General features: G+C 42.3%; 1 protein-coding gene across 5 annotated transcripts in view; it reads left to right on the forward strand.

Annotated features, from left to right (window-relative positions):
- The window catches only part of SLC25A26 (solute carrier family 25 member 26), a 151,648-nt gene that overhangs the window by 6,256 nt on the left and 124,747 nt on the right, over positions 1-20,645 (forward strand). For 4 of the 5 annotated variants that reach the window (XM_054708186.1, XM_054708188.1, XM_054708187.1 and 1 more), the window contains 2 exons: positions 1,594-1,750; positions 5,717-5,826. In XM_054708186.1, the coding sequence (XP_054564161.1) occupies positions 1,594-1,750; positions 5,717-5,826 (267 nt within the window). The remainder of the gene's footprint in view (positions 1-1,593; positions 1,751-5,716; positions 5,827-20,645) is intronic. The other variant, XM_054708189.1, reaches the window with a different exon arrangement.

The raw sequence follows: 20,645 nt of genomic DNA on the forward strand, positions 1-20,645 counted from the left end.
TTTTGTAAAATGTTTCAAAAATAAATGAGAAGAAGGTTGACTTTTTTTTTTTTTAAACTTTTCTATGGTACTTATGAACCTTTCCCCATGACTTAGAAAAGTCTACCTTTTATCCAGAGAGAAATCCCATGTCATTTGTCATTCTTTTACTACCACATGTGATTCTCTACTAGCACATCTCTGCTCTTTGGGTGACATCCTTTTAGGTCCTTCACAGAGTAGACTTTCATGGTCTTTGAGGTTCTGTTGTGTCTTTCAGGCCCATCTTAGAGGATAGTATTAATGTTTCTGGTAATGTGCTTTTCTAGTATAAACTGATTTTGAATATTTACCTGTGCTAGTTAATGATTGGATTTCTCATCAGAGCAATTTCTTTTTTCCAATGATCTCTTGCAGTGGTTTTGTTGTGAGTGGTAAGTAGAGCAGAGTGTTTGCTGGGTGCAAGCTCCTGAGCATTTTGTAACCCAAAAGGAGGAAACAGCTGATCATTTCGAACTTTGCCTGTATGTTTGAATAATACAAATTCTTCTTAGTCTACGTTTTGGAATATATAGGTTTTTAGTGGATATTTTAACCCTTTGAATAGGTAATACAGTCCCATGGTTCACACTTCACAAGATAGCAAAAGTTGACAATTCAGTGTAAGAATTCCTATGTGGGAGCCACAGTGAGTTTCCTCTCCACCCTCTTCCATCTGCATAAGCTGGTTTCCATTCACATCTCATGTCATGCTTTTAGACCGTGTGTGTTGACCTTTCTTTGACACTGTGTTTGAGTTTATATTTTTTTGAGTATCTTTTAGATTTGACTGAGGTGTAACTAGTTTTTAAATACTCTCCGTATGCTCCAAGTCCTCATGAGGGTTAAACTTTTTGAAGTGCAGCTTTCCATCCCTAAGCAACATGGTGCCTCTCGGGAGGTGGCGATAGTCTGGGCCAGGTTTTAATGTCCTCTAGGAATTTAGTTCTATTTCCCCCATTTATCCACTTAATTAAAACATTTATCAAGGAATTTTCAAATGTACACAAAATAGCAACCCTTAGATATGTGATTCTTAAAATAGGGATCTAGATTCACAAGACTCATTACCTGTTTAAAAATAGAAGTCTCAAAAAAAAAAAAAGTCTTACTTCAGATTCACCATTCATTAGTTAAGAAGACAAAAATATAACATTTGATCTGATATGGAAATATCACCAAGATAAGTTATGTGAAAAAAATAAGGTTCAGCAGAGTGTATATTGTATGCACCTTTTATTTTTTAAAAAGGAAAATAAAATACATATTCATATTTGCTTGCATGTCTAAAGTCACTTGGGAAGGATGCAGTAAGAAAACAATCAAAGTAGGAACAGGGAAGGAGACTTTGAACCACGTGAAAGTATTAAAAATATAGCACAATAATGGCTGTTTCCCCTGGAAAATCTCTAGATTTAGGGAGCAGGTCTTTTGACTGTGCCAAATAGTCCATGAACTGACAGTTATGAGAAATATGCTTAAAGACTACCTTCTTATCCCTACCCCCAAATGACAGAGAGCTTATTTTATTGTAACCTATTTTCCCTTTTCTTCCCCCACCGTCTTTTTTTAAAGGCTGGTGGGGTAGCAGGTGTCTCTGTTGATTTGATATTATTTCCTCTGGATACCATTAAAACGAGGCTGCAGAGTCCCCAAGGATTTAATAAGGCTGGTGGTTTTCATGGAATATATGCTGGCGTTCCTTCTGCTGCTATTGGATCCTTTCCTAATGGTAAAAATTGTATTGGTATTCTCCTGCTATAAAGCCAAGATAATAGGATTATTTTCAGAATGGTGTGTGGTGGTACTACATATAGAATTTCTTACATGTTGTGGCTTATCTTCTGAATTTGTTTTCCATTCATTAACCAATTATTTTAATCAGCTGTAGATCCCATTCCACTGTATTTGTAATAGAAAAAATATGAACAATCTTTTAAAAATGGTTTTTGTTGTTAACATTTACAGTTAGAATCCTTAAAGTGTTCTAACATTGATTGTGATGCCTTAGAGCAGTTTCTCAACCTTGCCTGCACATTGAAATCTCCTGAGAAGTTTTAAGAATTACTGATGCCTGTGTCACACCCAGAAGTTTAATTGGTCTGGGCTTTGCAAGGTTTTAGTAGCTTCCCAGGTGATTCCAATGTGAAGGTGAGTTTAATAGCTACTGCCTCGGAGAGTCTTCTGAAGCAGATGAATCTAAGAGGCATTACACCTTTTTTGGCTTCACGAAATTGCTTTTAGCTGATGCAACCAATTCTACTAGCCTCCTCGATACTCTCCTTCCAGTGTCTTGCTTTTGTTTGGGGTTTAAAGTCACATTATATGATGTATGGCCTCTTATTCTAGAATCCATATCATCTGTCTTATTTAGTCCACTTGTTGGTATACTTTTTTCAGATATTTACCTCATTTTAATTGTTTGCTGATGTTTTGTGTGGCATTGGAAAGCAACCAAGCAAACAAAAAAATAGCCACCACCCCCACCACACACACAATTATAGAGCCTCTGCTGTAGGAGATTCTTAAACCCCGGGGCTCGATTTCTTTTTTCTCAAGGTAATTTATGAGAAATTCTTTCATGTTCACTTGACACTTAACTGTCCGCCTGTGTCCACACGTGAGCACAGCATTCACAGAGATTTGTGGTGCACGGACAAAACAGTGTTTGGTCCCTTTGTTTCTTTCCTCTTCCCCTTGCTCCATCCGTCCTGAGAACAGCTAACTGTTTAGAGATTATCCTTGAGTTTTTATTTGTCTCAATGCATTCAGTAATTGGTTATAGCATGTCATTGCTGAGCACCCACCCAATGCCAAGATAGCTGTGTGTGTGGGCGAGGGGCAGGTCCCTAAATTTGACCACATTGCAGCCCCGTGGTCGCCTGAGTAGATTTTGTGAAGTCCTGTTGCCTGTGTCCCGCTTCCAGTGATCGTGATTTAACTGATGGGCTGTGAGCTGGGAGTTGGAAGTTTAAATTAAAAAAAAAAATCTCCAGGTGGTTTAATAAGCAGACAAATTTGGGAATCATTGAACAAGGGAATTGAAAGGCGAACGTTACTAGATACCTATTACTAGGTCCCTATTTTTTGTTCATCAGTTTTTGTTTTTAATCCTCACCGGAGGATATGTTTAGAGAGAGGAAGGGAGAGGGAGAGAGAGAAACATGTGAGAGAAAAACATCCATGGGCTGCCTCCCGTCCTCCCGTATGCACCCTGACTGGGGATCTAGTCCCAAATCTAGGCATGTGCCTTGACTGGGAATCAGACCTGAAACCTTTTAGTGCATGGGATGATGCTCCAACCAACTGAGCCGTTTTTTATGGTATCTCCATCATCGTCCTAAAGATGTCCTTTCCTTGTAGATTGCACCTAGGAATTACTGTTGGGAGGTGTAGTGTGGGCCCAGTCTGCAGGGCGCGTGGGGCTCCATTCATCTCACAACATGGTTTAGGTTCTTGCCATCAGGAGTTTACATACACATTGTGGTCTCGTGTGTGTGTGTGTGTGTGTATGTGTGTGTGTGAGAGAGAGAGAGAGAGAGAGAGAGAGAGAGAGAGAGAGAGAGAGAGAAAGTGGTGCTCTTGCCGGCCCTTTATTTTTTAATTTTTTCCATCCACAGAACATCACTGGATGGGAGAAGTGGCTACATAGTGTCAGAGTTTCAGAAATGGTCTTTCTGGTTTTCTGTAAATTGTTGGCGAATTGAAATTTTCTATGTGGCACAATTTTTTTTTTCCCCTGTTGCTTTTGGTTCAAGTCCTAGTCTGTAACATTCAGTGGCGTTGGGGGCAAGTTCCTCAGCAGGGACCTGACCCCTCTATATATGGGTGACAGTAGGTAAGTGGGACATGCGTAATTACGAACAAAGTAGCCCAAAACTGGCTCATCAGTGGCAGCTTATATACACGCTCAAACAAAAGAGGCCTCCTGCCAATTAATTAGTGAAGCTCGTGCTACATTAACATAAGCTGGTTATATAAGGGGGCGCTTGCGCAGTAGTATATTGCTACTGCTGAGTCATTGCCCTCGTGCATGTGCTGTGTCCTTGGCTGCTCGCATGCGTATGGTGAGTAGGCCTTGAACCTCCACGTACTCTGGTCGGGGCCCCCACAAGTGGCTGTAGACTTTTTTTGAGAATGTATTCTGCAGGGGTGAGTTGTTGGGGATGGAGGGGACTGAAGGTCGAAAGAGGAGACAAAAAGACCTGTATTACGGATCCCTACTCCCTTTAGAAGGGAATGTAGAAAAGCCATAGCAGCGTGTGTTTTTTTTTTTTGTTTGTTGTTTTGTTTTTTTAAGAGCTACAAGAGCCTATAGATATCTGATAGCCCACCCCTCTTTTTTGGTTGTAACTTGCCTAGAGCCTCCTCTGGCACCTTATTTTGCCATCATTTCCAATTAGCAAGGGCTTTCTTGGGTGTCACCCAGGAGACTTTGGGCTTACATTTCTGAAGGACTTTGTCTATCATAAAAGTAGCAATATGGTCTGACCAGGTTGAGGTGGTTAGCCATGAAAACCTAGAACTTTTAGCAGTCTTTCTCCCTTCTCCCGGCGGGGTGGGAGGGCGGATTGTGTAGCAGGTGGAGCTCAGCTGAATGCAGGTGGAGCGGCTCCAGTTGTATTTTAAGGAGTGGCTAAAGGAGTGAGTGCGCGGGCCTCGGTAGGAACCACAGATGGAACAGGGACCTGTGGTGACTGTATAAAACTGCTTACATGGGTCTTTGCTCTTCTGGGGACAGGTGCTTCCATGGATGTGCGTCTGTTCGCAGCCCGAGGAGTGTTGACAACAATAAAGCTTCACTATCAAACTCCTTTCCTGTGTGTTTCAGACTTTAACGTGACATGTTCAGATGTCTTTCAAAAGGCGAATTTGTCTTTCATTTATTTTCTGTGCCTTATCTTTTGTGGAAGTGATAAACATTTTTTGATTCACGATACATGGCAGGCCGTAAAGCCCTCTGTGCAGCGAAGATCAGTGCATGGTGATAGGAGTACCTGTTGGAGGTTTTGATTTGCAGTTTTGTTTCCTTGATGTAAAGTGGGTTGATGTAGTAAAAAGTATCCATGGTTATTTTGAATAAATAGCAATAAAATATCATTAGATGTTTTATTTAGTTAAGGTTTACATTTGCAATTTTAACCTGTCTATACTGGTTATTTTATGTTTGTATAGGGATATTTATATCCCTTTCTAGAAAGCTTACTAAAAATGCCAAGTGATGTTAGTACAAAATGGTAAATACTAGGTCCGTGGTTGGCAAACTGCGGCTCGCGAGCCACATGCGGCTCTTTGGTCCCCTTGAGTGTGGCTCTTCCACAAAATACCACGGCCTGGGTGAGTCTATTTTGATGAAGTGGCGTTAGAAGAAGTTTAAGTTTAAAAAATTTGGCTCTCAAAAGAAATTTCAATCGTTGTCCTGTTGATATTTGGCTCTGTTGACTAATGAGTTTGCCGACCACTGTACTAGGTTATCTATTAGGCTCCTTTGGGGCAGGTATCATGTCTTCTGCATTTTTGTTAAGTCCAGGGTCAGGGATATAATATGGGTTTGGTAAATTCTGCAATAAAGTGAGGGGAGTGGGGAAAGAGTATATGTTTATTACCTTTATCTTTTATGTCATAATTTATTAACTAAAGTTGTAATTTTTTTGACAAATGTATTTCTCTGTGAAACACTGGCTTGTTTAAATTTCAGCTGCTGCCTTTTTTATCACCTATGATTATGTGAAATGGCTTTTGCACACTGATTCGTCTTCACATTTGATGCCTGTGAAGCACATGTTGGCTGCCTCTGCTGGAGAAGTGGTAAGTAACATGTATATGAAATACTTCCAAAATATAATTACGCATGTATCTTCATATATGCACAGTCTCTGTACAGATATTACTTTATTTTTTAATGAAATAAAAAGACAGTATTTTTAAGTTATGAAAGTTACAAATTTTAATAAATGTAAATGGGTTAAACATGATAATTAAAAGACAGATTCTAGATAGGATGAAAGAAAAATCCAGCTGTGTGCTATATGCAAGAGACAGACCTGAAACAGAAAGAATAAAATTAAAGAGGGAAGAAACTATCAGTGCAAATTGTGGTGGCTTTGTATTATGTCCACATAGAACTGGGCTGAAACTCTTTTTCCCAGAACTCCCTTTCCAGGACGGGTCCAGGTGAGGCTGACCACAGGAAGCATTTGTACAAGAGGTGGAAGGTGGAAGTGACGCAGTTGTGTTTATGCTCGGAAGGTTGGTGTAGGGTCAGGCGTGCTTGTACTTCATACACCTCCTCCCTGACCTGGGGACTCAGGCAGCTGCTGCAGCTCCCTTCAGCTTCTCTGCAATCTGAGTCCAGAGGTGTGGGCGCTGTGGTGTGGGTGGCAGCCTGTACTGCAGGTCACCCTCACCAACTCAGAGACAACGTGCGTTTGTCCTGGATTTCCCCATATCACATCCCTTTTTCCTTCCTGATCCCCTGCCCTGTGACTTCTGTCCCAACACTAGACACAGGAGTTATAGTTCTACATAAACTGCTTACCCAGCTCCCACAGTTACTGTTCACATTCCTATAACCTCCATTCTTATCAGTCATAGTGGTTCTACTTCCGATCCACCCTGCCTGATACTGAGATACTAACTGGAAGCGCTGATAGAATAATGTTAATATCAGACAAAAAAGGCTGAAAGCAAAAACCAAAGAGAACATTATATAATGATACAAGGAACAGTTCTCCTGAGAGATGTAATGAACCAGAACCTCGACTAAACAGCCCAGGCTCAAAATATAAAACAAGAATTTCCAGAATTATAAGGAGAAATGATTAAAAATGTAATCTACCTATCAACACAACAGCAAGATTGATCTAATAGCTATGTATTGAGCTCTGTACCTAACAAAGATTATTAATATTTATGACATATACTTGGAATATTAGTGAAAATGTATAACCCAGTAGTCTACAAGCAACTTAAAACAAATAGTGTAGAGACAATATCATGCAATCATTTGGTTGCTGATTATAATGAAGTAAAATTGGAAAGCAATGACAAAAAGATAATCTGTCCATCCCTACCATGGGCTTAAAAAACTATCTGACCTTCTCTCTTATAAATAATTCACGAGCCAAAAAAGAAATAATGTAAGTGATAAAATATTTATAATTACAAAATATACAGGGTTATTTTTTCCTAAACTAACACAGAGGAGAAGGGAGCCAGTAACGTTTTCCCACTTCCCTTCTTCTCAGCCCTGCTGCCCAGTACTAAGGGACAACCTCTGTTAGAATTATCTCTGTTCATAAATGTCTGTTCTTTACTATTGTTGTCTTTAAATCACACAGTCTGGTGTTTATGCAGTCTCACTAAGCTCTCCCAGCCTTGTTGTGGGCAGGAGTGGACAACAAAGTGGAGAGAAAGGGTCTTGTTTATGAACTTTTTGTTATTTTATCAAGTAACTTTTTTCTTTTCCTGTTTTGGACAGTAGTGGTATACACTGAGTGGCCAAATTATTATGATCTCTGAACGCATAATAATCTGGCCACTCAGTGTATATCCTTTCTATATAATAAAAGGCTAATATGCAAATTGTCCCCTCAACCAGGAGTTCGACCAACAGGCAGGCCGGCCAACCGCCCATGTCCCCTTCCCCTGGCCAGGCTGGCCGGACCCCACCCATGCACGAATTCATGCACCAGGCCTCTAATATATATATATTAGATAAATATATATATACATATATACTGAGTGGCCAGATTATTATGCGTTCAGAGATCATAATAATCTGGCCACTCAGTGTATATTAACGTTAGGAAATTTGGAAAGCGAATCAGTTTTTATAACATTTACATGAAAAGTAATTATACATTATAGTTTTGTTTTCTATGCATTATTTTCTTTTAGAAAATTTGGATGAAAATCTATAAACTTTTGTAATATAACTTTTTTCACTTGAGAATATAGAGAATAGGGATGATGAAAAGAGAGAGGTCCTGACAGAAAAGTCAAAGTAAATACTAACTTTAAGAAGACAATTTAAAAAGTAACAGCTTTATTGAGGTACAGTTCACATACCCTATGATTTACCCATTTAAAGTTTAATTCAGTGGTTTTTAGTATATTTGCAGAATTGTGCAACCATCTTCACAGTTTTGGAACATTTTCATCACTCCAAATGGAAACCCTGTTCCCATTAACAGTCACTCTCCTTTCCCCAGCCTTCCCAGCCCGAGGCAGCCACTCATCTACTTTCTGTCTTTGTGGATTTGCCTATTCTGGCCATTTCATAGAAATGGAATCCTACAGTATGCACAAGGGTTCTCTTTTCCCCACATCCTCACCAATACTTGTTATTTCTTGTCTTTTTGTTAATAGTTATAAAATCTCTTGATCTAAGAAATCAGTTGTATGGGTTCTTGAAGAGAATGTTGAAAGAAATTAGCCTGAGAGACATTAAAATAACTGAAGTGCTTTAAATAAAATTTCCTTTTGCCACTGGTTTAAAAATGATTTTGTAGAACTCAAGTTAACCCTGGATTAAAAATAATTGCCTTCATAATTAACTGCAGTTATAAAAGTGATGGACTAACATATATTGATTTTTTAATAGCAAATAACATAAAGTAGTAGTTCCTTTTATGAACTGGAGACCCCTTTAGGAATCTAATGAAACCTATGGCTGTTCTTCCAGTAAAGTGGACATGTGGACATTTGCATAAAATTTCTGGGGATTTTCAGTTCTTCATATTTTTACTCAAAGTAAGCACTGCATTGCTCGAATGCTATCTGAAAATTAGCTTAAACTGTAATTTGAAAGCAATTTATACTTAATTTAAAATCTTTTAACCTATTATCGTTGGTTTAAATTTTTTGTACTCTTGTTCGGAAATTAGAATCTCATTACATGCAGTTATTTTTTTTTGAGTGCATGTACGTTCTAAAGAATAGCAAATCATATATAAGCATTTCAGTGTCTTAGGTCGTGAAAATTCTTTACTTATGTCACCTTTTGCCTCTGTTTTAGAATTGCATGCTGCTTTGATTAAGATTAAATATATTTTCATAAATTCAGTATTTGGCTTACATTTTAATATGTTGCTGAGAGCAAGCAGCAAAAAGAACTTGGCCACTTACTTCATTTCATGTAGGGCCATCTTGCCTGAAAGCTAGTTTGCCTTGTTGAAGGACAGGCTTTCCTGCCTCTCTCTTAGAATTAGAAAAAAAGTATTTAAACTGATATGATGAGGTAGGTCAAATGAGAACTGTTAGATTACTCATGTTAATGATACATCTTTTCACTTGTAGACAATGCTGTATATTCTAATACAGTGGTCGGCAAACTCATTAGTCAACAGAGCCAAATATCAACAGTACAACGATTGAAATTTCTTTTGAGAGACAAATTTTTTAAACTTAAACTTCTTCTAACGCCACTTCTTCAAAATAGACTCGCCCAGGCCGTGGTATTTTGTGGAAGAGCCATACTCAAGGGACCAAAGAGCCGCATGTGGCTCGCGCGAGCCGCAGTTTGCCGACCACTGTTCTAATACTTTAATATCTGTAACTATTTTTTTTTTAAATCCTCACCTGAGGATATTTTTTTCCATTGGTTTTTGGAGGGGAAGGGAGGGAGAGAGGGGAAGAGAGAGAGAAACAGCTATGTGAGAGAGACACATCGAATGGTTGCCTCCCTCACTCGCCCCAAATGCTGGGGATGGGGATTGAACCCGCACCCCAGGTTTGTGCCCTTGATGGAGTGTTGGTGCATGGGCCGACACTCTTAATCATTGATCCACACCGGCCAGGGCTGTAACTGACTTCTTTAAAATATGGAAGCTCACTCATACAACTTAACAAAAGAAAGATAAACAACCCAATCAAAAAATGGGCAACGGACCTAAATAGATACTTTTCGGAAGAAGACATAAGGAAGGCCAAGAGACATGAAAACATGCTCAAAGTCACTAATCATTCGAGAGATGCAAATCAAAACAACAATGCGGTACCATCTCACACCTGTCAGAATGGCTATCATCAACAAATCAACAAACAACAAGTGCTGGCGAGGATGCGGAGAAAAAGGAACTCTCGTGCACTGCTGATGGGAATGCAGACTGGTGCAGCCACTGTGGAGAACAGTACGGAGTTTCCTCAAAAAACTAAAAATGGAACTTCCATTTGACCCAGTGATCCCACTGCTAGGAATCTATCCCAAGATACTAGAAACACCAATCAGAAAGGATATATGCACCCCTATATTCATAGCAGCACAATTCACCATAGCTAAGATTTGGAAACAGCCCATCAACAGATGAGTGGATTAAAAAGACTGTGGTACATCTACACAATGGAATACTATGCTGCGGTAAAAAAGAAGGAGTTCTTACCATTTGCAACAGCATGGATGGAACTGGAGAGCATTATACTAAGTGAAATAAGCCAGTCAGAGAAAGATAAATATCACATGATCTCACTCATTTGTGGAATATAATGAACAACATAAACTGATGAACAGAAACAGATCCAGAGACAGAGAAGCATAGATCAGACCATCAAACCTCAGAGGGAAGGCAGGGGAGGGTGGGGGTAAGGGGAGAGATCAACCCAAGGACTTGTATGCATGCATATAAGCCTAACCAATGGACACAGACACCAGCGGGGTGAGGGCATGAGTTGGGGGGGGACAATGGAGGCATAAGGACACATATGTAATACCTTAATCAATAAAGAAGAAAAAAAGTATGGAAGCTCTTGTAATATTCTGAATGTGAACCGCTGGACAAAGGAGGTGCTGTAAGTAGACTTTAGTTGGGAGACAAGTATTATTAGAATGGAAATATACAATCCTAGGACATTCTTATCTTTGTTAGGTCTTTTAAGCTTTCCATAGTTCCTTTGGTAGTGAGGCCTGATGTCAGATACCTTTTGATAGTTTTTGTGATGCCTGGAGAAATTTAAGTGGAGAATTTATCAGCAGTGGGTATATAGATTAACTTCATAGATGAAACATCTCTCTCTTTTTTAAATTTATTTATTGATTAAGGTATCACATATTTATCCTCATCCCCCTAGTCCCATCCCAAACCCTTCCCCATGTATGCCCCCACCCCCCTGTTGTCCATGACCACTGGTTAGGCTTATATGCATGCACACAAGTCCTTTGGTTGATCTCTCCCCCTTACCTCCACCCTCCCCTACCTTCCCTCTGAGGTTTGACAGTCTTATCGATGCTTCCCTATCTCCGGGTCTGTTTTTGTCCATCAGTTCATGTTGTGGTGAAACATGTCTTGATGTTGACTTTTGAATGATTTTAAATTTAGTTATGGTTTAGTATGCTGAAAAGATTGTCAAGTGCAGGAATTTTGTGGAAATGTTGGTTCTGAGGCTCTAATTATCTTTGAACTTCCTTTAAAAACTTCTCAAAGCCATTCAATAAACAATTTTCTCAGTAAATACTTGAGGAATGTATGTACTACTTTCTTGTTTCAATAACTTATTTTAGTTTCACAGAGCATAAACTTTTTGTTTCAGATTCATACAAGTGTTGCTAAAAGCAAGAGAAAGAAATGGGTGAATTTAGGAGAAACAAATTTTCATAGGTAAAATAAAATGGACTAGAAAAGAAAAACATGTAGTGTCAGTGGTCAGAGAGGTATAGAGATGTTCGGTCATTGCTGTGTAGCCCACTTACTTGGATATAGGATTGTCTGTTACACATTTCTTAGAAACAAGATCTTACGAGTGTGTCCACTTTTATTCTGATGTAGTAACTATAAGTGTGTGAAGGAGACTTAGAAGCAGAAGAGCCCTGCCCTCCTATTTCTCTGTAGCAGCAGCTTGATTAAAACTGAATGACAAAAAAAAAAAACACACACACCCCACACACAACTTAATGACAAAATCAGTAAAACTATAATTACAACCTTCTACCTGATGTTTGTAATTTGGAATACAGTAAAATGGATCAAATAAGATTTAATATGTAACAACAGTAAGAAGAGTCCCGTATGTGCCATTTTTCTATTTTTTTCTTTGTTTTTTTCCAAACCCTTGTGTCGAGGGCTGACTTTCAATAGATCGCAGTGAGGGAGCTGCTCTGCTATGTACGAAACTCCAACCCAGAAGCAGGTCGTCTACGAATGGTTTAGCACCAGGTTCCCCACGAACCGTTTGTGCCATTTTTATTAAGAAGTTTGCTATACCAAATCTCTAAATCCCCACCTCAATTATTTTACAGCTCAGTTTTCATCAGACACAGAAAAAGCCCTGTACAAAGCAGAATCTAATTAGACCAGAATGGTCAGGCAGGTTTACTCTAATATAACAGGTGCTCTAACATTACGTGTTAGTGATTTTTTTTTTAAGGCTTTAGAATTTGACTTTTCCCTGGTCTTATCCAGCTTTTGGCCTTAGTTCATGTTGTTTGGAGAAATGAAAGAATATTGAAATTTCTTTGCAGCCAAAAGCAGCCTTTGTGAATTTAATGTGTGTGTGGGTGACGTGGGTGGATATCCTCACACACGTAGTTGCTGGTAGGTGATTGTTTCCCGGCCCATTCTGATTGGGGTATGAGGAAGTAGGAAGTACATTATACCATGTTTTGCAAATGCTTCTCTGCCAGCCTCTCACAGGACTTCTGCAGGTGTGACCCAAGGAGCACCTACTTTAGAATCAATTGTGTGCACAGCTGGTTACAAGTGAGGATTTTTGGAGATGGCACCAGGGGCCCTGCAATTTTAAACAAGATTCTGAGGTGATTTTGGTGCTCACTGGTACTTTAGCACCATTGATTCAGTATTATAGAACAATTTAATTTATAACCCCATAGTAACTATTTTCACAGAATTGGCTCGGCGGTCAATTATTTCAGTAGTGCAGGACATGAGGAGGCCTACAAACATCTAGTGTGACAGATAACCTGGCTGGTTTTGAGGGTGGCAGTATATTCAGACATGAAGTGCATGTTGTTGGACCAGCTCTGACGTTTTCTTCAAGGCCATGCCTAGAAGAGCCGGAGACCGAAGGCAACTTATGCTACCGTTTAGCTGCTCTAGGACTGAAGGTGTGGACCGCCTTTGTTCACAATCGATCGGGGCTTAATGAGTATCAGCATGTCGTTTTTGCTCCGGCTCATCGCAGAATTGGCTGCCTGAGGACTGGCTGCATTGGTGCTGTCTGTCAGGAGGCCTGGCTGCATTGGTGCTGTCTGTCAGGAGGCCTGGCTGCATTGGTGCTGTCTGTCAGGAGGCCTGGCTGCATTGGTGCTGTCTGTCAGGAGGCCTGGCTGCATTGGTGCTGTCTGTCTGGAGGCCTGGCTGCATTGGTGCTGTCTGCCAGGAGGACTGGCTGCATTGGTGCTGACTGTCAGGAGGACTGGCTGCATTGGTGCTGTCTGTCAGGAGGCTGCCTGAAGGCCTGGCTGCATTGGTGCTGTCTGTCAGGAGGACTGGCTGCATTGGTGCTGTCTGTCAGGAGGACTGGCTGCATTGGTGCTGTCTGTCGGGAGGACTGGCTGCATTGGTGCTGTCTGCCAGGAGGACTGGCTGCATTGGTGCTGTCTGTCAGGAGGACTGGCTGCATTGGTTCTGTCTGTCAGGAGGCCTGGCTGCATTGGTGCTGTCTGTTAGGAGGCTGCCCGCAGGACTGGCTGCATTGGTGCTGTCTGTCAGGAGGACTGGCTGCATTGGTGCTGTCAGGAGGCCTGGCTGCATTGGTGCTGTCTGTCAGGAGGACTGGCTGCATTGGTGCTATCTGTCAGGAGGCCTGGCTGCATTGGTGCTGTCTGTCAGGAGGCCTGGCTGCATTGGTGCTGTCTGTCTGAAGGACTGGCTGCATTGGTGCTGTCTGCCAGGAGGCCTGGCTGCATTGGTGCTGTCTGTCAGGAGGCCTGGCTGCATTGGTGCTGTCTGTCAGGAGGCTGCCTGAAGGCCTGGCTGCATTGGTGCTGTCTGTCAGGAGGCCTGGCTGCATTGGTGCTGTCTGTCAGGAGGCCTGGCTGCATTGGTGCTGTCTGTCAGGAGGCTGCCCGCAGGACTGGCTGCATTGGTGCTTCTGTCAGGAGGACTGGCTGCATTGGTTCTTTCTGGAGGACTGGCTGCATTGGTGCTTCTGTCAGGAGGACTGGCTGCATTGGTGCTGTCTGTCAGGAGGACTGGCTGCATTGGTGCTGTCTGTCAGGAGGCCTGGCTGCATTGGTGCTGTCTGTCTGAAGGACTGGCTGCATTGGTGCTGTCTGTCAGGAGGCCTGGCTGCATTGGTGCTGTCTGTCAGGAGGACTGGCTGCATTGGTGCTGTCTGTCAGGAGGACTGACTGCATTGGTGCTGTCTGTCTGGAGGACTGGCTGCATTGGTGCTGTCTGTCAGGAGGACTGGCTGCATTGGTGCTGTCTGTCAGGAGGACTGGCTGCATTGGTGCTGTCTGTCAGGAGGCCTGGCTGCATTGGTGCTGTCTGTCAGGAGGACTGGCTGCATTGGTGCTGTCTGTCAGGAGGACTGGCTGCATTGGTGCTGTCTGTCAGGAGGACTGGCTGCATTGGTGCTGTCTGTCAGGAGGACTGGCTGCATTGGTGCTGTCAGGAGGACTGGCTGCATTGGTGCTGTCTGTCAGGAGGCTGCCCGCAGGACTGGCTGCATTGGTGCTGTCTGTCAGGAGGACTGGCTGCATTGGTGCTGTCTGTCAGGAGGCCTGGCTGCATTGGTGCTGTCTGTCTGGAGGACTGGCTGCATTGGTGCTGTCAGGAGGACTGGCTGCATTGGTGCTGTCTGTCAGGAGGACTGGCTGCATTGGTTCTGTCTGTCAGGAGGACTGGCTGCATTGGTGTTGTCTGTCAGGAGGACTGGCTGCATTGGTGCTGTCTGTCAGGAGGACTGGCTGCATTGGTTCTGTCTGTCAGGAGGACTGGCTGCATTGGTGCTGTCTGTCAGGAGGACTGGCTGCATTGGTGCTGTCTGTCAGGAGGACTGGCTGCATTGGTGCTGTCTGCCAGGAGGACTGGCTGCATTGGTGCTGACTGTCAGGAGGACTGGCTGCATTGGTGCTGTCTGTCGGGAGGACTGGCTGCATTGGTGCTGTCTGTCAGGAGGACTGGCTGCATTGGTGCTATCTGTCAGGAGGCCTGGCTGCATTGGTGCTGTCTGTCAGGAGGCCTGGCTGCATTGGTGCTGTCTGCCAGGAGGCCTGGCTGCATTGGTGCTTCTGTCAGGATGCTGCCTGGAGGGCTGGCTGCATTGGTGCTGCCTGGAGGCTGCCTGGAGGACTTGCAGTGGTGGTGATGCTTGGCCAGACTCTTGTTTGGTTGTAGTTGGGTCCTAGGCGGTTAGGTGAGGCTGTGCTGGCTGCCCTGCGGTGCAGTGTGGCTATTCGCTCATGATGCTCACGGCATGCGGCAGCGGAACTGCTGGTGTTGGAAGATGGATGGGAGCAGAGTTGCAGATTGTACTCAGGATTTGTTGTTCAGTTAGAAGCTGAGAGTGACCCTTCAGACACCCAAACGCACTCCCATAGGCACTTCCTTGTGATGCCTCTCAGGACGTGCCTGTGTGGAGGGCCTTTGCCTGGTCTCCTGTTTGCTTGTCAGTGTGCCTGGGGACCTTTTCCACTTCAGGACATTAAGTACATAAGGCAGACAGACTTTTAAATTTTTTATTAAAAACCCTAAACTAAGAATTATACAAAACTTTATCTCAGAAAGAAAAAAATAACCCTCTTTCCATTGCAATCTTCACAGCCTTTGCTTTTTAGACCCTTTCCTCACGGCCTCTTTGATTCCTTTTCCGGGGGTTGCTTTGTTCAGCTCCATAGTTTCCTCCCCCCCTTCTGTGCCTGCACCAGTGGTGCGGATTTAGACCCAAATCCTTCAGATGTTCCAGGCATTGAGGAAAAAGGACAAGAGAAGACACACCTTTAAGAGGCTTGTAGTCTAGTGGTGGAGATGGACATGTAGCGTGTAAGGACACCAGCGTGTTCTGGTTATTTTGAGAAAAGTAAGGACAAGGTACAGTGAGAGCCCAAAGGGAAAGGAGCGGCCAGCTGGATAGGTGAGCCTCGTGGAGCCGCTGATCCTTGAACTGCACTTAGAACATGACTGTTCGGTGTTGGCGCTTCCTGTTCTAAGTGGAGCCCAGGTGTGGCTGGGTCATCATGAAATGAGGTGGGAGGGGTGGTTGGGGACAGCTGGAGGCCCCTGGCTGCTATGGTGAAGAGTTTGGCTGTTACCCTTGAAGGGCTGAGCAGAAGAGCACCATTTGTTGGCGTTTCGGAGCATCCTCTGGCAGCTGAGTGGGAGTGGAGGTGGACGTGGTGTGGAAAGGAGGCTGTTCCAGAAATCCCCAGAACCATCAGAGGGCCAGAGCCTCCGCCAAGGCAGGGGCAGGGCTGTGCAGAGGGAGGAGGTGAGTTCAGGAGATGTTAAGGAGGTAGAGTTGGCAAAAAAGATGGTCGTTTTCTTTCCACAGCCTTCAGCAGCATTGCTTCAGTGCGTATTTCATTGCGGATGCTGTGTTAGAATGCTATGCGTCGTGCTCATGCTTAAACTCCAGCAGGTCTTAAAGTTCAGTCAGTCCCCCAGCTAGCCGGCTGTCCAGCCGTCTGAGCCTGAGTGAGCATGCAGACAGGCGGGGAGAAGGCAGGGCCTGGGAGAGGTCGGGCCAACATGACCCTGGGTGCAGATGACTTGACCGTTCAGTAAAGTCCAAGCAGGGAGGTCTGATGAAGGGGCAGGGGGCGCACCCTGCCGTCCCCCATCCCTCCAGTTCCTTAGTTTCTTGAGGATCCTCTGACGCATTTCAGATGGTGGTCTGTTCTTGGGCTTTCTGTCTTTCTGTGAGGGAGTATGCAGCATTCGTTCAGATGGTGGTGATTCGTGAGCTAGGAAGGTGCATTTCACTGATGGTCCTAGTAAGTTAGTGGACTAGAGGCAAAGGACACTCTGCACTGGCTTCTTGTTTAAGAGCAGTATCAGCTTATGGGCCACATGAAGTTCAGCTTTCATAAAAACAATGAAGGTGATTTTCATCTGAGATGATGAAGGTGAAGAAACCAGTTCAAGCCACAGGAGTGTTTCTTGGTCAGTTACTGCCACCGCATTGTAAACGGAAAACCTGACTACTTCTCTCCAAGGACCAACTACTGAAGTTAGGATCGCCTACCTTTGTGTGTGTCTGCACTTGGTCAGTGACAAACCTTTGTTTTTTAAGATTAGGGGTCTTGGTAGCATAATGAATTGAATGTCACTGTCACAGAGTGCTTTGATTTGTGATTATATACTATCACCCTTAAAATTAAACAACGAAGGTTATCGAGCAGCAAATGAGATTGTTTGGGAATAGCTGAGGAATTGCAATTTCAGGACATGAAAGCTATGGTGAACCATAGGCAATTCCGAAGATTCAGTGGCGTGGTCAGCATATATTGGGTTCTAGGAGGAAATTGGGAAGTGTTTTTTTTTTTTTTTCCATTTGAAGTTTAATTAAATGAAGTAACATTGGTTAACAACATTACATAAGTTTCAGGTGTACAACTCTATAATGCATCATCTGACTATTACATTACCATGTATTTGACTCCCTTTACTCTCTTCCCTTCCCTGGTAACCACCATGCTGTTGTCTGTTGATGAGTTTGTTTGTTTATGTGTTGCTTTCTGTTTTATATCCCACATATGAGTGAAACCATATAGTGTTTGTCCTTTTCCATCTGACTTACTTCACTTAACATGATACTGTTCAAGATCCAACCATGTTGTCACAAATGTTGGTATTTGATCATTTTTTATGACTGATTAGTATTCCATTGTGTATATGTTCCACATCTTTATCCAATCATCCATCAAAGGACACTTAGGTTGTTTCCATGTCTTGGTTATTGTGAATAATTCTTCAGTGAACATAGGGCTACATATATCTTTATGAGTAAGTGTTTTCAAATTTTCTGTTTAGAGTATAGGCCTGGTGCATGACATTCGTGCACTTGAGGGGGGAGGATGGTTTCCCCTCACCCTGGCTTGTGCCCTCTTGCAGTCTGGGACCCCTAGGTGGACATCCTTAGTGCTGTCACGGAGGCAGGAGAGGCTCCCGCCACCACTACTGCGCTCACCAGCCATGAGCCCGGCTCAGGGTTTTTGGCTGAGCAGCGCTCCCCCAGTGGGAGTACACTGACCACCAGGGGGCAGCTCCTGCATTGAGCGTCTGCCCCCTGGTGGTCAGTGCACATCATAGCGACTGGTCATTTTGCTGTTCGGTCGATTTGCATATTAGCCTTTTATTATATAGGATACCCAGAAGAGGGATTGCTGGGTCATATGGTAGTTCTAAATTTTTTCAGGAACTTCCATACTGTTTTCCATCAAGGCTGTACCAATTTACAATCCTACCAGCAGTGTACGAAGGTTCCCTTTTCTCCACACCCTCTCCCATACTTGTTATTTCTTGTCTTATTCGATAATAGCCATTCTAACAGCTGTGAGGTGGTATCACATTGTGGTTTTGATTTGCATTTTTCTTATAGCTAGTGAGATTGAGCATCTTTTCATATATCTGTTGGGTGACGGTATGTCTTCTTGGGAAAAGTGTCCAGGTCTTCTGCCCATTTTTTAATTGGATGTTTTGTTGTTGAGTTGTATGAATTCCTTGTATATTTTGGATATTAGCCCTTTATCAGATGTATCATTTGCAAGTATCCTCTCTCATTCAGTTGGTTGCCTTTTTGTTTTGTTGATGGTTTCTTTTTGCTGTGCAGAAGCTTTTTAGTTTGGTGTAATTCTGTTTATTTTTGCTTTTCCCTTGTGTTTGGGGTCAAATTCATGGCTCATTTCTGTTAAGGAAGGATACAAAAGTGAAAAAAAAAAAGCCATCTGAGGCTTACGTCTTGGGATATGTAAAATTATGTGAACAACTTTTAGACACAGAGCCTAATAGACAATGTAATTGTTTTTCTTGAGAAGATACTAACTTTCTGTTTGGATTATCAAGACATTGTCTTGTCAGGCAAGAGACTAATACCTACAAATTTAATTTTTTCTTATGCCTATTGGCTACTTGTATACATGGAAAGACTCTTATAAGGAAGAAAGGTGTGATGAACTTATGTCTCAATATCAGTAGATAAAATTTAAGCTCTAAGGAAGGTATATTAGGATTGATAAATGCTGTTTTTAGTTTTATCAGCAACTGTGATTCCATTTGTAACCAGAAGATGGCAGAATTGGCACACATATGAACTGCTCAGTTACATGGTTTCAGTTTTAAATGGTGGTGTAGAAAAATATATTAGGTATTCTTAATTTGGTAGCCTGCTTTCTAGAAAGAATTTTGGGAATTACACAAGAAATGTGAAATAAAATTCCAGTAAATAAACTGTGCATTTCAAAAAATCTTCAGAGTGTCTGAGGTCTCTCTCTTTCAATAATTTGCCACATTGAGTTTACTCTGCAAAGTCTAAAGCAGCTTTTCACCCTGAAACCTAAGTTTCTGTTGACCTTATTATAGTTTTACCTGTGTAATCATTAAGAATTGGCTGATATTAAACCTTGAATGTTTAAGTTTATTAGATGTGTATAGTAAATATGATATACCTTTTCTGAAAAACAGTTCTGGAGATGATAATCAAAGATTTCATTTCCATCCTTGCTCCCTAAGCCAAGGAACTCTCTGACCTTCAGTAGCTTCTACAATCTCAGATTGATTTATATATAAAATGCTGACATAATTAGCTTCTCAAATCAAAGGGATATGTATAGGCTGTAAAGTTTCATAAAGAAAAAGCTTAAGTCAGGTAATTTTTTTGAACTACATTGAAAGTTGGGAAAAAGATAATAATGCTAATATAAAGTACTGTGTGATGCCTAGGACCTTTGACGGCATGTCAAGAGCAAGAGGCTGGAGGTGAGGCTGCAAGACGCCGGTGGGTGATGTGCGGGGGAACAGACTGTAGTTCTTGCTCCTTTCTCTCTCTCTATGCCTTCCCTCACTTACCTAGTGTGAGGTTGAAGTTCGCTGTAACCTTTTCCCTTTCAAACAGTGTTATGACTTATAGTTTTGCATTTTTGGTGTTTAATAAATTCTAAAGATGTTCAGATCTCTATTGAAAAAATAAATAAAATCATATCAGAAAAGTTTTTACTTATATCAAAGAAAGAAAAATCTTGATAGCAGATTCATTATTATGATCAATTTTTAATCTAAAGTTCATTAAGTTTTTGGTAGCTTAAATCTAATGAAACCAGCATTGCATTTTAGTGTTAATAAAAGATGGGCACACGTATTTTCTTTATGGAAAACCTTAGTTTTCTTTTCCTTTGATAGAACTTGAACATTCTTGGGCTTAATGAAATGCCACCATTCCATGTGATGAGGTTCATACCGAACCCCAGATTTATGAGGAAGGAATGCTCTAAAGAATGCACTGACCAGGAGCGTGTGGATGGCGTGACCTGCATTTCCTTTCACAGCACCACATAGTGTACGCTGGTTTTGTTCTTGTGCAGTGAAATACTCACTTGTAGCTCAAATTCAAATCTTAGGAAGATCAGAGTTAATAGAAAAGCAAATGGAAGGCAGCGGAGTTCCTAGAGGAAACAGACGAGGCACTGCTGGGTGGCCTCGCTCTCACGCCACAGCTGCCACGCCACGGAAGCC

Source organism: Eptesicus fuscus, chromosome 18 (assembly GCF_027574615.1).
Source record: "Eptesicus fuscus isolate TK198812 chromosome 18, DD_ASM_mEF_20220401, whole genome shotgun sequence".
NCBI lineage: Eukaryota > Metazoa > Chordata > Mammalia > Chiroptera > Vespertilionidae > Eptesicus > Eptesicus fuscus.